Consider the following 19232-nt stretch of genomic DNA (forward strand, 5'->3'; position numbering starts at 1 on the left):
GAAAAAATGGTACGCCACTGCTTTTTCTAAAAACTAAAATTATTTTTAAAATCTCCATTTATTTTACAGCAAATTTGGTCCCTAGACTTACTCTCGTACGACGCACCATTTGCACGTAAAAAAATGAAAACCAAAAAAAGTTTTTTCATGAAGCTAGTTTTTCTCGAAACTCAATACGAAATTTCCATAATAACCATTTGTTAAACCCTTTTGCAATTGTTGAATCAAATCAAGAACAGTTTTCAATTTTCTCTAATTCCTATATTTTCTTGCGATTCTAGAAGCATAGGATGACTGACAGTGTCTAAGCCTTTGGTAAGGTTAATGAAAGTGCACAAGCAAGGCTGGCCTTTATCTAGAGCAGAGGAGACATAATTTGTGAGCGTTATGATAGCATCTTGGATTTTCCTTAAAACCATATTGTTTTTGTGAAAGTAACTTATATTTATTTAAAAAAGATTTCTTATTTTGATAATTGTTTCAAATATTTTACAAAAATTTGTTATTAAGAAATTGGCCTATAGTTAGTTGATAACGTAGACACTATTTCCTTTTTTAAAAAGTAGGAATAACCACAGAGTTTTTAAATGCAGATGGCCAAGTATCAGTTTTCATGCACTCATTTATAATATAACTATTGGCTCAGTCTCAAACTTCACAATATGTTTAATTAACTCTGATTTGAGATTCTCAATGCCAAGAGATTTTTTCATGTTTAAATTTAGTATAAGGATTTTGACTTTTTGGTGATCTGTGGTCAATAAAACTAGCGAGTTTAGTGAATAAACACCTCTAAAAGCAACCAATCTATTGGGTATTATTTTTTGTGCTAATTTTTTCCCTATATTAGAAAAGGTTTTATTAAATTTCTCAGCCATATCTATGTTACCAGTTAATCCAACATTATACCTATTTATCAAGTGTTTATGTTGTTTTTTTGAGTTAGACTTTGTTATGTTCTGAACTACTTTCCATAGATTTTTTCAATTGCTTTTGTATTTGCTTATTAATTCATTATAATAATTTTCCTTTGCTTTTCTGATTATATTTGTTAATTTGTTTTTATATTCTTTATATTGTTTTTCTAGATTTAAATTATGTGGATTTTTTTGCGAATTTCGAAACATTAGATTTTTTTGGTTTATTGATCTTAAAATTGCATTTGTAATCCAGGCAGACTTTTTCAGGTGTTTTCGTTCAAATTTCTTTGATAAAATAACTTGATGACAATAAAATTTACTTTTAGTATAATAAAATAGGACATAAAAGATACTCTAATATGGCCCGAATTTAATTTGAATTCCATCTGTCTTGCCAAGAATTTGGTCAGTTTTACGGTTTTATCAAATTCGTCGTGAAAATTTGGTAATCTGACACGGCCCTAGGAAAGATGAGTTCAATGTTTCAAATAAGAAGTTTTGTTGCGTAGTTTATTTAAAACAAATAACCTTTAAAAATTATTTTAATACCTAAACAAATCTTCGTTTTCAGAGGAAAAAATACATATTTTGAATATGGTCAGGAGCACGTTGTTTTGGAATCATAATATTCAGAAGCATCAAAAGACAAAAGCTCTTCTAAACGAATTTGCAAAATAATAACTTTTTTTGGAATCCACTTTTTTAGTTTGCTTTTATGTCGAAATTTGGTTAAAGCTCAAGTTAAAATATATTTAATTATTGTTTTTTGAGTTATAAAGAACTGATATTTTGTTTTTTTTTTTCGTTGTAAGTCATGAAAAAGTTGAATCTTTATCATTTTATATAAAATATTATACTTATTTACCTTTTCTTAATTTGTGTTTAAGATCCAGAATATAAAAATGTTGTTGTTATTTTCTTACTCATTGAATTTTATTTCAAGAAAATACATTAAATGTATTCCAAATTTTGGAAGTCAGCCCCCAATTTTATCTAATTTTTCCAACTTTTTCCTTTGGAAAACGGATTTTTTCCTGCTTTTCCCTGTTTTTTTTTTTCGGAATTGTAACCTCTCTAACCATTACATATTCTACGTTCTACAGTCAATCAGTGTCATAAATCCAGGGGCATATTCTGACTGACTGATTTTCTTTTTAATTTTTGGCCCGCTGTAGCTGGACAATGGCTGTCCTAACACCCCATTTATATAACGAAAAACCCTTATTTTTGGCCACATAATACGCACCAGGATTTATGACTTCTACTTAAGAAACGCCCTGTATACAATTTGATAACACAGACACACAGAAAATGTTTATTTTCTTCTTGTCAGTCCGACACTGTTAAAGGATGGCTCCTTTTCGTTGGTATTCCCCGTACAATTGATCCAATTCCGAAANGTTTTATCAAATTCGTCGTGAAAATTTGGTAATCTGACACGGCCCTAGGAAAGATGAGTTCAATGTTTCAAATAAGAAGTTTTGTTGCGTAGTTTATTTAAAACAAATAACCTTTAAAAATTATTTTAATACCTAAACAAATCTTCGTTTTCAGAGGAAAAAATACATATTTTGAATATGGTCAGGAGCACGTTGTTTTGGAATCATAATATTCAGAAGCATCAAAAGACAAAAGCTCTTCTAAACGAATTTGCAAAATAATAACTTTTTTTGGAATCCACTTTTTTAGTTTGCTTTTATGTCGAAATTTGGTTAAAGCTCAAGTTAAAATATATTTAATTATTGTTTTTTGAGTTATAAAGAACTGATATTTTGTTTTTTTTTTTCGTTGTAAGTCATGAAAAAGTTGAATCTTTATCATTTTATATAAAATATTATACTTATTTACCTTTTCTTAATTTGTGTTTAAGATCCAGAATATAAAAATGTTGTTGTTATTTTCTTACTCATTAAATTTTATTTCAAGAAAATACATTACATGTATTCCAAATTTTGGAAGTCAGCCCCAATTTTATCTAATTTTTCCAACTTTTTCCTTTGGAAAACGGATTTTTTCATGCTTTTTCCTGTTTTTTTTTCGGAATTGTAACCTCTCTAACCATTACATATTCTACGTTCTACAGTCAATCAGTGTCATAAATCCAGGGGCATATTCTGACTGACTGATTTTCTTTTTAATTTTTGGCACGCTGAAGCTGGACAATGGCTGTCCTAACACCCCATTTATGTAACGAAAAACCCTTATTTTTGGCCACATAATACGCACCAGGATTTATGACTTCTACTTAAGACACGCCCTGTATACAATTTGATAACACAGACACACAGAAAATGTTTATTTTCTTCTTGTCAGTCCGACACTGTTAAAGGATGGCTCCTTTTCGTTGGTATTCCCCGTACAATTGATCCAATTCCGAAATTTTCTTAATCGCTTACCCGCAATCTGTATCAGAGAAATATATCACAAAAAAAAAACGAAAATCACTGGACCAGGAAATTTAATTTCGTCACGGCATTCAGACTGAATTCCCCCCGTTGATTGTCCACTTGGATGAGCTACGCAACAGTTTTTACGTTTTGACGGCTGCTCCGCGATTGGGATTTCCACTCTCCGGCAGACTGAAATCGCTTCTCGCCAGTCCACTTAAATTGGAATCGTACGCGGGCACAGTCAGTTTGACCAAAAAATCGCCAGTGAAATGAGACATACGTTAATTAACTTATCGAATACAGTTGTTGCGCCTTTAGTCATAAGCCATCGAGTTGACCGACCCATAAAACCGGTTGTTTAATTCGATATTTATCTTTGCTGTGCTCCTTTAGTTTGGTAGCACATTTTTACCACTAGATAGTGACCTGTTGGTGGTGACAGACGTCGACTTAAACTTTTACACAAGCTAATGTAAGTATTTCTAAAATACCTATTAATATTTGAACAAATCACAAACACAAACAATGTATAGTTCATCTGAAAATATTTGCAGTGTTTGAATAATTTGTCTTTTACACTATTGAGATTGAAAAACTGCTACATACTTAGTTATTTTTTACCACTAGAACATCTTTTAATAAGAATCAAGTTGTAAATGATTTCATTTCATTGAAATTTTGACTATATTATTAATGTATGTGTTACAAACAAAAGCAACGTTAATAATAAATAACACATGTTGGGGAGTCCCCGACATTTAAATAGTGGTAAACCTACGTAATGTATTTAATATTATTAATGCTTATTCATCAACATAATATAACTTCATCCGATACAAAATTCAAGGTAAAATTTGTCAAGCATGACAAAGCAAGTTTTTGTTTGAATTTAAGTCATTTAATTGAAATTTACTGTTTTTAGCACTGCTATAATTTAATTGGGTATTGCACTATACACTGAAAGAAAAATAAATTACATTAGTTGAAGCTACTATAAAAAAAATAAATAAAAATACCAAAGAGTCAGTTAAGAGGTTGTCTTTACAAATGTATTATTGACTAAGGACAAATGTCTCACAATATTTGACGTTTTTGTCAGTTTCTATTTATTTTAAAGTACCTACACTTAAGTTACTACTGAGCCTAATAGACTCTTTTAGTGTAACGTCACATATTTAGGCAACCCGCAATAATTGTCATAATTGAAATTGTACAGACCGAATCTGACTGTTGTGTACTATTTACATAGATACTATAAAAATAAACACCTTCAAATTAATTTATTTTTACAAGGATTTAGTAGTTATAGTACAGTCATTGAAGCTTTTCACCTCTGAATTCTTTGAAACTGAACCGATCAACTTGAAATGTGGCAGATAGTTAGAGAAAAGGTCAATGAACATTAGTGACATAGCACCGATTGACACTTCCACCCTGTTGGGGGTTGACACCCCTTCTCGGGGATGGAATTTTTTTTCAAAAATAACGCTGGGAATCGATAAAGAATCAAATTTTGAGCAAAAAATATGCGAAGGCTTTTTTCGATCAACAGTTTTTTAGTTATTCACGATTGAAAACTTGGAATTTTGAGTGNACTATTTACATAGATACTATAAAAATAAACACCTTCAAATTAATTTATTTTTACAAGGATTTAGTAGTTATAGTACAGTCATTGAAGCTTTTCACCTCTGAATTCTTTGAAACTGAACCGATCAACTTGAAATGTGGCAGATAGTTAGAGAAAAGGTCAATGAACATTAGTGACATAGCACCGATTGACACTTCCACCCTGTTGGGGGTTGACACCCCTTCTCGGGGATGGAATTTTTTTTCAAAAATAACGCTGGGAATCGATAAAGAATCAAATTTTGAGCAAAAAATATTCGAAGGCTTTTTTCGAGAAATCCAGTTTTTTAGTTATTCACGATTGATAACTTGGAATTTTGAGTGAAAAAAAAAACACTTTTTCAAAGTATTCTTTTTTCGCGAATAACTCTAAAAACTACGCATTTTATTAAAAAAAGTGTAATGAACAAAAATGTGGCTTATACATAAACAAAGAAAATCGTTTTTTAAAAAGTGTTGTACGTCCTATACAATGCGAAATATGGTTAGTGGAAGGGGACTTGTTTTCGAATACTCGAATCGATCGATGTATTCAACGTCAAATAACGGAAAAAGGATTAATTTTACGTGTATAACGCTCCTGGAGTTTTTTGTAGTACTCAAAAAAACCTTCAAAATGAGCACTTATAAAAGTTAATTAGAGCAAAATTAAAGAAGTTATCGTCAAAAATAGATGGGTTGCTCATATTTTTTAAGGAAAAATGAGCAGTAAACGCTGTACCATTTCCATATGAATTAAAATTAATCGTAGACTCTTTACAATTAATTTTGTTTTAGTGTTTTTCATACGATCCTGAAGTTAGACCGGTTTAGAATGCGTATTTTTTTTAATGTACGATAAAAGTTGAAAATGTATTTTTCATTATTCAAAAAAATTGCCTTATTTATATAATAATTCTGAAACTATGAAAGGTACGTAAAAATGATAGCTAACAAAACTGTAGCTTTTTTTCAACAAATATTTTGATTTTTTTATTCCTATAGCATAAAAAACGACCTGTCTTTAGCCCTTCGATCCTTTCCCCTTAAAAAACGAAGGATTTTTTATATCCAAACGATCTTACAGCTCTTAAAATTATCTTTAAAATGCTTTTTTGTAGGATACTATAGCTTCAAAATTAGCTGAGTTATGGTAAAAAACAAATTACATTTTTTCGGAGCAAAATAGGCCTTTTCATTTTTATATATTACATATTATATTATACAAATAAAATAAGTAAAAAAATTTAGTGTGATTATTTATATGCAGCTTAGCAAATTTTTTATGATTGATTGATTTTTAAAAATCGATTATAATAAAAATATTTTACATTTTTATAAGAGTTGAAAATGGCAAAAGTAAAATATTCTTTCATAAACAATATACTTAAGGGAATTTTTATTTTAAATTATTGCACAATTATAGCATTCCAAGATTTAAAACGTAATTTTTTATCATTTTTTTAGCACAGGGGTGATTTATAAGGGTTGAAAAGTGTTATGAGATACAAATTCTTTCATAAACAATGAGGGAATTTTTATTTTAAATAATTGCATCGCTAAAGCATTTCAAGCTTTTAAAAAGTATTTTTTTATCATTTTTGTCAATACAGGGTTGGTTTTTAGGGGTTGAAAGGGAAAAATTATTTTATTAGCTATAAAGTAACTTTTATTTTAAATAATTGCACGATTTAATCATTCCAAATCTTTAAAATGTAATTTTTTATCATTTTTTGCATAGGGGTAGTTTTTAAGGGTCGAAAAGTGTTATGAGATACAAATTCTTTCATAAACAATGAGGGAATTTTTATTTTAAATAATTGCACGATTTAATCATTCCAAATCTTTAAAATGTAATTTTTTATCATTTTTTGCATAGGGGTAGTTTTTAAGGGTCGAAAAGATCAAATATATCATAAAACATGTTCGAGAACATGGAACATTATTTAATCTTTGTGCTTGAACAAGATTTTTCTCAATAAAATGCTTAAATCTTAATATTTTCAATTTTTTTCACTTAGGGGGAGTTTTTACCCCTAAAAAAACAAAAAGCGTCAATCGGGCTTATGTCACTATTGAACTTGAGCCTAAGATGAGGCTCATTCTAAATTTTCATGCAAATCCATGCAGTTTCAAAGAATTCGAAGGTTACAGCTGATTTTCACTGTACTATTAAGAATAACCAACACGTGTTTCGTAAAATAGATACACTAATGTGCTTAGAACTTACAAAAAAACGATATAAAAGAGTATTCCTAAATTTAAATAAAGTAAAAATTTAACATTAGCCGTTATTCCTAATGCGCATGCTCGGAAAGAATAGCCTCATACGCAGGTGAGACCTTGCGTTGATATGTTGTCACTGTCATCATTAGCGTATTTTCTCTTGTTTTGTTTTATTTTGGCATTTTCTGGTTCTACTAAGTATTGTTATTTTTTTTCTTGATGTGTGTCAGTGTGTTTATCGAGTGCTTTTTTCTTCAAGTGGTTTATTATAGACGTACTCTTAACCACTTAACCACAACCAAACCTTTCTTGAATGATACCCTGTTGCGANGTTTTTAGGGGTTGAAAGGGAAAAATTATTTTATTAGCTATAAAGTAACTTTTATTTTAAATAATTGCACGATTTAATCATTCCAAATCTTTAAAATGTAATTTTTTATCATTTTTTGCATAGGGGTAGTTTTTAAGGGTCGAAAAGATCAAATATATCATAAAACATGTTCAAGAACATGAAACAATATTTAATCTTTGTGATTGAACAAAATTTTTCTCAATAAAATGCTTAAATCTGAATTTTTTCAATTTTTTTCACTTAGGGGGAGTTTTAACCCCTAAAAAAACAAAAAGCGTCAATCGGGCTTATGTCACTATTGAACTTGAGCCGAAGATGAGCCTTATTCTAAATTTTCATGCAAATCCATGCAGTTTCAAAGAATTCGAAGGTTACAGCTGATTTTCAGCTTCAATGACTATACTATTAAGAATAACCAACACGTGTTTCGTAAAATAGATACACTAATGTGCTTCAAACTTACAAAAAACGATATAAAAGGATATTCCTAAATTTAAATAAGTAAAAATTTAACATTAGCCGTGTTATTCCTAATGCGCATGCTCGGAAAAAATAGCCTCATACGCAGGTGAGACCTTGCGTTGATATGTTGTCACTGTCATCATTAGCGTATTTTCTCTTGTTTTGTTTAATTTTGGCATTTTCTGGTTCTACTAAGTATTGTTATTTTTTTTCTTGATGTGTGTCAGTGTGTTTATCGAGTGCTTTTTTCTTCAAGTGGTTTATTATAGACGTACTCTTAACCACTTAACCACAACCAAACCTTTCTTGAATGATACCCTGTTGCGAGGCTACTTCACTTACATGAAATTATTTTTAATGCGCATGCTCAGTAACATTGATATAATTTTAATGTATTAACTGCTATAAAAGTTAATATTATTCTATGAATTTAAATATATAAATTCTATAATTCCTTTATTGTGTCACTTGGGGTTTGAAACTTCTTAAATATTTCTAATATTGCCAGAATATCGCGATATTTAAGGTCATGACAAAGAAGCTATTTTTTTTGGCAATTATGTCCAAAGTACATAAAGTCGAAAATCGATCTAGTAAAAATACTGAGAAATTCTTCATGACAGAGTGTACTATGGGGTTGCCTATTATTTGGCGTAGGTGACGTCACTAGTAAAAAGGTATAAATACTATTTCAAATGAATTTAGACAATGTTCTTCGATATCAGAAATCTAGCTTAGACAAAATCCTCATCTAACAACTCTACTTGGTCATTCCGAGTAAAAGTCTTGAGAACAAGAATTTTCCAAAACGATAAGTGTTATAATTTAATTTATTTTTCTTTCAGTGTAGCAAAATTATTCAATAAAAGACACTAATAAAAAACGCCAAAAAGAAGTAGTCTTTTTTATCTTTATATTTATTTTATTATTTCTTTGGCTACATTAAATAATATAAAAATGAAAATAATGTTCGTATGTCAATTCAAAAGTTTATATTAATTAATTATACAATATAATACGTAAACACCTATTTTTAATAAAATATTGCCATGAATAAACTGTAATAGGTATCGTTTTAATTATTTCACATTTTTTTTATCAAGGATAATCAGTTAAGAAAACAACGGTTTACGGGATGTGGGGATTCTCCCAATGAATAAACAAAACTACATTACGATTCATGTTTTAACATAGAATGATTATTTATTCACATATCATATCAATTATGCAAATAGGAAAAAATATTAAGATAACTTTAATAATGTTATCCATGTCCATTAGCGTTTTTAAACCGGTATAGCCATAGGCGGGTGACAATAAAGGGTTCAACTTGGTATAAAAGTGTTTGTTTTATCTTCATAGTTGTAGATTGAACGGTGCAAAAACATTTTTTCATCCGGGAACCAAACAAATATGTGCATTCTAGAGAGAAAATTTCGTTTATTAGATAACGACAATTTTGTACTGGTACTATGGTACGTCGTTTATTATCAATTATTTAATAAACAGTCCTATTTGAATATGGTAAAAATGCAAGAAAGTAATTGTGTTCCTGTGGCTGTTTTTGAAAAAGCTCAAGAAGCAATTTCCCATTTATTGCCAGCGAAATCCAGGGAACATTACGAAAAAGTATTAGCCGAATTTAACGAATGGAGGGAAAACTGGCTATTGTATGAGGCGCACTTTAGCAACTTTCAACCATCAAACGGCATGGTGGATGGAAGAGCTCTTCAGTAGCAGAAAGTTATGTTGAGGATTTTATATCTATAACAAACTTGATATTGCAAGGAAAAGGAAAAGGAGGAAAATATAGCTATTCCTTACAAGAAGAGACATCCATAACTTGTGCAAATTCTTCACAAACTTCGGCAGATGTTATGTGTTCCGAAAATGATGGCAACAATGCTACAAGGGTTGTTATTAACGGAAAGGAAGTTAAATATTATAAAACAAAAAACGAAATGTCTATTACTATAAATGTAAATGTTAATGTTAATAAGTAAATAGGTAAATTAAATTTGATTTATGATAGGTTTATTATTTTTTCATTATTCTACTAGTGAAATAAAGTTACTTTATTCCTCTAGTTGACAAAAGGCTTTTTTTCGCGAGTGAAGTCGTATGTTGTAGTATGTGTAGTGAAAGAAGAGATTTAAACTACCATATGACAATTAAAATCAAAAGAGATAGAAATAGTAACTACAAGTCAGATATTCACCAATATTCAGTCGCGAAAAAAAGCCTAAAGTATCACTTTAGACGATTCATATGCGTGGATAAAAGTCGGATTATAAGGTGTGATTGTGGATAAAAATAACGAGCGTTCAAATAAAAACGTGGTGGAAGTTGGCTCTGACACATTGGACGTAGGGAGTAGCTTATAGCGACCAACTTAACCTCATTTCTCAACGAGCTGTATACCACCTGTCAGTTTCAATAACGTTAATGACTATATAACTTTATTTTAAAGAATAATCGTGATAACAATAACAAACAATTAAAGGAGCTGCGGAAAGTGTCCCCCTCCTTGTTATAACAATAAATTAAAGCAGCTGCTGAAAGTGTCCCCCTCCTTGTTCCAAGCACTTTTCACACCTGTTCCTCAAAGAATTAAAGACATTTTCTAAGATGCTCGGGGTATTGTTAATTTCACGAATCTTGTCTATAAGTCGAGCCTGCAGATGGTTTAAATCAGGAATAGGCAGTTCAAAAATAGTGTTTTTAAGGTAAGGCCACAAAAAGAAATCACACGGCGTAATATCACATGACCTCGGTGGAAATTCATGTTCAGCATTGAGACTTATTAGTCGATTTTGGAAAACTTCCCTCAACATATTCATCGTCTCGCCTGCCGTATGTGCCCTTGCGCCATCTTGTTGAAAGTAAAAGTTTGTAATTTCGTTTTCTTCCAGCTGGTTAACAAAAGGAGCGATAATTTCTTCTCTATACCTTTGCGCAGTAAGAGTACCATTAAAAAAAATAGGTCCATAAATCCTCCTTCGATTGAGAGCACACCAAACTCCAATTTTTTGAGCGTGTAGAGGGCCCTCGACAAAAAAGTTATCTGGTTTTTCAGAAGACCACATTCTCATATTCTGTGAGTTTACGTAACCACTTAAATGAAACCAGGCTTCATCAGAAAAAAAGGTGATATTATGAAGTTCACCGTAGTTGTTTAAAAACCATTCACAAAATACAGCCCGTCGCGGAAAATCAACTTCATGAAGTTCTTGCTGACAAGTTAAACGATAGGAGAACAAACGCAAATCTTTTTTTAACACTGTGTGGCAGGTACCGACTGATACTCCCACCATTTGTGATAAAACACGTACAGAAGTTCTTGGCGCATTTTCCATTATTTGTTGGACATTTTCTTTTAATTCTTCAGTCCGCTTTTTAGGTCGGCCGCTTCCTTCTTTTCTTGTTACACTGCCCGTTTCACGAAAAACATTAACACAACGCTGAACTGCACTTTGAAAAATTTTGTACTCAACAACGCCGGGAAATTGATTTTGAAATTCTATGAAACATTCCTCAATAGAATACTTCCATATTCCATCAATCTTGCGTCCATTTCTAAAGTAGGACTCTATGATAAACACTTTTTGTTCTTGAGAAAACACCATTTTAAACGCTTTTTAAAACGAAAATATTCAAATTGATAGCGGCGATATAGCGCTTTGACAGATGACGTTTAAGTTCATTTGCTATACGCTACGCCCTACGTCCAAATTTTCAGAACCAACTTGACCACGTTTTTATTTGAACGCTCGTTATAAATGACTGTCGACTATTATAGGCAAGTAAAGACTGGTTTACATTTGACAAATATTTGGTAAATGACTATGATTTTAGAGGACGACAGTGATGTTTAGATAGAGGCTTCCTCCTCTAAACGATCACAGATATCATTTGGTCATATTTCATTTCATGTAAATCTCTACTAACTTAAGGAGTTTCCCTAAAGTTTTGGCATGCAAGAACAAATGTATTTGTTGCATTCTAAATAAAATTTGCCTATGATTTCAAGATTATTTGTTTAATTCTGTTATATAAATGTGTATCTTCAAACTATTATGGTTTTCTTTTGGTATATTTTAATTTTTTAATCAAAAGCGACAGAAAATAGTTACAAAAATTTAAAATCGGTATCAAACTCTATACGTAGGTACTTATAGATTAATTTATCATTTCAGAAAATGAAGACAGTTATATGGCTCCCCCTAGCGTTGCTCTTTCATCTCCACAAGTCGCAATCGCAAAACATCTTCCAGGACATAATACCAAAAAAGGACATGGACGAGTACGGTCTTGCCCTGGAAGCGGTCTTCGGTCTAGGCCTTAGACTCTACGCCCTCTTGGACGAATCCTCGCCCTCAAACTTCGTGGTATCTCCGATAAGCGCCACCGTGATAGTCAGTCAGCTACTACTGGGCGCCGAGGGAAAATTTAGAGACCAACTTTACGACCTTTTGTCTTTACATGGTCATCCCCAGCATTACAGTGTACACTACTACAACAGAAACGGGAAAAACGAAAGCACCGCTTTGCCCTACGCCCATATACACTTCCAGTTATCCAGCCTGATAAAGAAATTGCAAAGAAGGAAGACCGGTGAGCAGTTCATGTTGACGCAGAGCAATGCGTTGTTCTATAATAAAGACATCGAGTTGAGGAGTTACTTCAAGAAAAACTTGATTCAGTTTTACGATAGCGAAGTCACACCTTTAGATTTCAACATGGATACCTCAAGGTATGTACCTACTTATTTGTTTCAATCATCAAAATAATCATAAAAACTCATTTAACGCATTTTTAATGTTAGCTGTTGTACTTTTACTTAACTTTGAAAGGTTATAAGCTGATTCAAATCAAATCATATACAGGGTGTCCGGTAAGTACCTCCTAATTTCTCGGGAGTGTATAGGGGAAGTCAAAATAAAACTAGTCCTTCATATAATTTTTTTTCCTAATGTGCCCCCTAACGGAGTTATGGGGGGTCAAAGGTGTACCTAGAAATTAACGTTTAGGGTTATAACTTTGAAACCACCCTGTATATTTTAATAAAATTTTCGTACGTTGTATTACACATGGAGCTCTACGATTTGATGCTAAAATCAACTTTTTGCTATTATCAGGTGTCCAGAAACGGACTGGCCCTATCACAATTTTTCTCAAAATTTTGACAGAAGTAATTTTATCAAACTGAAAATATTATTATTAGATACTCTGAAGGTTTTTCTTTAAAAATGGTACTCTTTATTTATTTCGAAAAAATGAACGGTTTGCGAGATAAATCGGTTTTGAAAAAAATTGGTAACAAATACAACAACAATTAAAATTTATTTTTTTACAATAAAATCATTCCCGCTAGTGCCAGCCTACAGATTCACCATAAACATTTACTGGTGGTGAATTAAGGGAATGAATAATGCCGTTTCTTGTAAAATCAACATCTATGACCAAAATACATCTACAAATTATTATTGCTCTTGTCTCCATGGAGTTCTTTTCTATTGTTTTCGTTGTTAGACCCTGTTGATTTTAAAGTACTTGTCAAAGGCGCGTGACAGAATAAAAATTCAATTTTATTGTGGTATTCGTTTTAAGCCGTTAGAAATAACATTTAAAAATGGAAGAATATTCCTGTGCAGAATATGCTGATATGCACCTAATTTATGGGGAAGCATTATGCAACTCCGTGGAGGCAAGAAGACTTTATGAGGAAAGGTTTCCGGGTCGACATTTGCCGAGTCCAAAAACTTTTGAAAGAGTTGATCGTAGTTTAAGAGAAACAGGTAAAAAAAAAAAGTGAAAAACGTTAGTGAAACTAATTTCTTCCGAATCCTTTATTTAGGAAGCTTTTTGCCACGCCGTGGTGGAGCAGGAGCCCCGAGGAGAGTACGAGACCCTCATGTAGAGGAACAAATATTGGAAGACGTTGCTAATAATCCTTCAAATAGCATAAGGAAGCTTGCGGCGCAAAACAATGTTACAAAATGGGCTGTACATGAAACTCTGAAAGAACAATTGCTTTACCCGTACCACATCCAAAAAGTACATGCTATGTCTCCAGATGATTATCCAAAAAGACTTCAATACGCCAATTGGTTTTTACAGCATCATATTCGGAATCATAATTTTGGTACATCTATTTTGTTCACCGATGAAGCAGGTTTTACAAGAGACGGCATAATTAATTCGCATAATCTACATGTCTGGGATGAAGAAAACCCTCACGCTTTAGTTCAAACTCGCTACCAACAAAGGTTTATGGTGAATGTGTGGGCTGGCATTATCGGGAATCATTTGATTGGTCCATTTATTCTGGAGCAAAGACTTAATGGTGCTCTTTATTTGCAATTTTTAGAGGAAAATCTAAATATTTTGTTAGAAGAAGTGCCCCTTCAAATAAGAACTGAAATGTGGTACATGCATGACGGTGCACCACCCCACTTTGATCGTTTAGTACGTCAACATCTGACGAATGTTTTTGGTGATCGATGGATAGGTCGAGGCGGACCTGTATTATGGCCACCTAGGTCGCCCGACCTAAACCCATTAGACTTTTTTCTGTGGGGTCATTTAAAAAATAACGTTTATTCAACACCCGTAAATAGTAGAGAGGAACTTCTGCTGAGGCTAACACAGAACTGTGACCATCTCCGCAATAATCACGGAATATTATTTCAAGTGCACCGGGAAAACATTCGTAGGATTAGAAAGTGCATTGAAGTACGGGGTGCTCATTTTGAACATCTACCGAAGTAACATTTAGGTACCTTTGTTCATTGTTGAATGTTCTTTGTTGCATGTCTTGTAAGTAAGTTATTTTTCAAATGTTATTTTTAATTGGTCACTACTTGCTCATAAAGTATAGCCAACCCGTTCAAAGATTTCTGGACTTGATAAAGTTAAAGAAATTAAATGCATGAAATAATATGTAAAAAAAATAAATTTTAATTGTTGTTGTATTTGTTACCAATTTTTTTCAAAACCGATTTATCTCGCAAACCGTTCATTTTTTCGAAATAAATAAAGAGTACCATTTTTAAAGAAAAACCTTCAGAGTATCTAATAATAATATTTTCAGTTTGATAAAATTACTTCTGTCAAAATTTTGAGAAAAATTGTGATAGGGCCAGTCCGTTTCTGGACACCTGATAATAGCAAAAAGTTGATTTTAGCATCAAATCGTAGAGCTCCATGTGTAATACAACGTACGAAAATTTTATTAAAATATACAGGGTGGTTTCAAAGTTATAACCCTAAACGTTAATTTCTAGGTACCCCTTTGACCCCCCATAACTCCGTTAGGGGGCACATTAGGAAAAAAATTATAGGAAGGACTAGTTTTATTTTGACCTCCCCTATACACTCCCGAGAGATTAGGAGGTACTTACCGGACACCCTGTATAATTTGATATCTACAGGGTGTCTCAGTTTTAATCTATGAGCTTCCGGAGCAGATAGTGAAACGAAGAATAATGGTACTATTGGTACTTTGTCATATAAACTTATTTCAAAATGTCGACCGTTTTCAAGATACATTTACTGTAAATATCTTCTGAAATAATAGAGGTATTTGAACTAAATTTGGTGTACGTTACAGCGGGTCAAGTTTCTATAAAATGTTGCAATATCAAGACTTTTGCGCTACCATTGGCGGAGATATGAGAAACTACTTCGACTATTTTATAAAAAAAAAAAATAGTACGGCCCTATATAATTGCATCCACATCTTCATCCTTAAGGTCTACTAGCATCAAACAAAAATTTTGCGCAAGAAATTGAAAAAAGCGCAATAAGTTGTCTTTTACTTGGAAATTAATGATTCTCTTGAAGTTCTTGTAATAATCAAATAATAATATTATTGATTCGAAGGATGCTACTTTATTTTTTATTTAAATTAGTTGAAACTAGCCGAAGTATTTCTAACGGGAATTTAAAAAATCCATTAGCGCACAGTATCTGGCCAATTTGAAAGGAAACAGAGAAATCCAATTTGCCGTAAAACAGACACAGATATCGGCAAAATGTATGAGGTATTTTTTGTTCCCATTGGCATGCTTGGCAGAAAATATAATCAATTATTATTTTGCACAGCACCATACTATTTTTTTATCAAATAGTCGAATGAGTTTCCCATATTTCCGCCACTGATAATTACATATAGCATTTATTTTAATAACTATTACCCTTTACTGGTTACGATATGAACAAATAATAATATCAACTAATAAATAATAATACGTATTATGCCAACAACATACCCCGCCAAGCAATGTTCTGCACGGCACTGGCAAAGCGACAAAAATCCGTGTACCACACAAAAAATTATTTAGGACCTAGTGGACCAGTAAAGGTTTGCTTTGATAACCAGCGCGCCGCCGTCAATTCTACATCAGGCGGACTAGTATATTCATCAGGCGGACTAATTTACCAATACCGGACTCGCCGAATTGCAATTCGAGTATAAATTACGAGACACATCCTGGTCAGTATTGTCAGTGCCCCTATTTTGTGGTGAAGACTTTTACAACTTCAGTTCTTGTTTTATTACAAAGGTATGAGCACTTTTTTCCCTACTATTTAATTTTTTTATGTACGTTCGCGTAATTAATTGTATTATTGCCAATTATTAACACATGATCGATATTGATAATAAACAGAGACAAAATAATTCCTCCTAGAGTTCAGCAACTTGTAATCCAAAAATTATTGCAAAGTTTAGGATTAGATAATAAAATATAATTCAGTTAAAAAAATAACTAATTTCTTTAATGCCACGACTTAATTATGGATGTCAAAAATTATGTAAAGGTTTAAATTTTACTACGTGATCAAGAACGCATAGTGACGTCATTTAGTGCGACTGAAACAAAGCCTGCTTCTCGATCGTCTGCTGCCTACCGTCTACGTCTAGTCTACACTTTCCGTACCGCCGACATGGAATCTACTCTAAAGAAATGAAAGTGCGGAGAGCCTCGAAACAAAATGAATTTGGCTGTCTGCAGACTCTCGTTACTTCATGTTGTCAGGTCTTTCGTCCTGCCCCTGTCATTCTTCTGCTGTGACTTTTTAGATTACCGATCGCACTAAATGACGTCACGAATTGACGCGGTAGCAAACACCCGTTTAAAACATGCAATTTTCGCGTCAAACTCGAACAAGTTACTATTTAAGAACCTCTAAATGGTTTCTAATTAAAATTATAGATTATTTCTAAACATTTAAAAAAGTATAAGGTTGCCCATTGCGATTGAACCTCTGGGACTATTTTAATACGAAATTATACTGTTTATAATTTGTGGATTGAAGAAAATCCGAAATTAGTGAATTTTTTTTTAATTGACATGAATAATGGTGGTTGCTTAAAAGTTCATTATTAAAACAATTTCTATAAGAAAGAAGAAAAAATAAGAAATTGTTTTATCCGCACCCTGCTTCGATGATAATTTTTTTTTGTCCGCGTAGAGGGCGCATCAAATTACATACGATACTTCAAAAATTCGTTTGCATTAGGCGAAAGATATCAATTTTGCCATGAAATTTTATTAAAATAAGTTTTCTCTATCTCTTAAAATAAAAAAGTTACGACGGCCCTAAACTTTCGGTACTTTTCCTGTTTTTTTTTATTACCTACCCATAAAGTTGGCCATGGATCTCAAATTTGCTTTTACAAGCATCAAGGCCTCAAAAAATGCGACAAAAAACATATAAAGATTTTTGACGTGCATAAACAAGAACTGAAGTTGCTCGTAAATAATTAAGAGTATTTGCTTATGAGTGGGAATTTTTTCCTTTTTCTGTAAATGCAATTGTAACTTAAGTTACTATGTCAAAAAGTGACATCTAACCACAATAAGCGGTGACTGAGACGTAGTTTTCACACTTAAATTTTTTTTACCAACTTTAATCAAGTGGCTAAACAAGCAATTTTAAACATGCATAATTTTCACTTAACGTGTTATTTTGACTCCAAGCATCTCTGGTAGCTTCACGTATACAGAACATTGAGACGCCCTGTATTAAGATTAAACTCAGCAACTGTTTCATATGTTTGTTATTAATCTCCAATTTTTTTTCTAGCGTTATAAATAACTGGGCATCCTCGCACACCAATGGACTCATCAAAACCATCCTTCCTAGCCCCCCTGGCCCCTCCACATCATCGATATTCCTAAACTCGATCTACTTCCGAGCGAAATGGGAAACGCCGTTTTCAGACACGATAAACGTTGACGAGGTTTTCCATGTCAATGAAAACACAAACGTTATAACCACTTACATGCAAGGGCTCATACAGAATATTCTGTACGCAGAAACGAGCAATTACAGAGTGGTATGTCTCCCTTACCAAAACAACGAGTTGGGAATGTACATTTTGTTTCCAAATGCCGACAGCCCTTACAAATATAACTCGAAGCAGTTTATAAAGCAGATAGACCCTGCGGAAGTCCTGTCGACGATTTCAAAAGCGCCACTACGTGACGTGGTGGTCAAGATACCAAAGCTATCGCTATCGAACAGCTTGAGGCTGCTAGAGCCCTTACAGAGATACGCTCAGTTCAGAAAAAGCGCTGTCAAGCAAACTAAGGATATCGTATTCCCCGAAGATGGCAACAGTATCATTAATAGAATTACTGATATCGTGGAGACATTCAAGAACTTCACGACTGAAACGTCGACTGACATTTACTTATCGGGAGCAGCTAAAAATAGAAATTTGGTAGTGTCCGATATTATACAGCAAATAATTTTCTCAATTAATGAAGAAGGAACCGAGGCTGCTGCTGTTACAGCTGGTATAACTGACTATATGGGTGGTTCGAAGACGGTTGTTCTCGACAGGCCGTTTTCGTTTTTCATCAGGCATGAGCCAACTCTTGCTACTATATTCTGGGGAACTATTACGGATCCCTCGCAAAACTAGCAATGTAATGTGTGCAGGTTTTTTTACTTTTTCATTTTTTTGAAAAGAGACTGATTTTGTTAGGATTAGTTATTTATATTTAATGTACTTTTACTGTAATAAATTTTTTTTTAATTATTATATGGATTTCATTTGTTCTTTCATCTCAAATTCACAAAAGACAATCCTATATATGGATAATATCCGGATATGTACAAACATGCACAAACATTAATAATATTTCGACATATTTTTAATTTTATTAATAGTTATTTGTTTAATTAGGCAGTAAAGTACAAGCTTTAATGCTGTGCCTGGTATTTAATAGACGAGGTGCAGCCGAGTATTAAAGCAGCCAA

At 32.5% G+C, this 19232-nt stretch overlaps 1 protein-coding gene across 1 annotated transcript; it reads left to right on the forward strand.

The window, feature by feature from the left end:
* The first annotated feature begins 3488 nt into the window (after positions 1-3488).
* On the forward strand, positions 3489-18981 carry LOC108905297 (serpin B6-like). The gene is made up of 3 exons (XM_018708104.1): positions 3489-3782; positions 12155-12711; positions 18051-18981. Exons 2-3 carry the CDS (start codon positions 12158-12160, stop codon positions 18892-18894), a joined length of 1398 nt encoding a protein of 465 aa, XP_018563620.1. The 5' UTR covers positions 3489-3782; positions 12155-12157; the 3' UTR covers positions 18895-18981.
* Positions 18982-19232: the final 251 nt, after the last annotated feature.

This window comes from Anoplophora glabripennis, unplaced genomic scaffold, assembly GCF_000390285.2.
Source record: "Anoplophora glabripennis isolate ALB-LARVAE unplaced genomic scaffold, Agla_2.0 scaffold257, whole genome shotgun sequence".
NCBI classification, from domain to species: Eukaryota; Metazoa; Arthropoda; class Insecta; order Coleoptera; family Cerambycidae; genus Anoplophora; species Anoplophora glabripennis.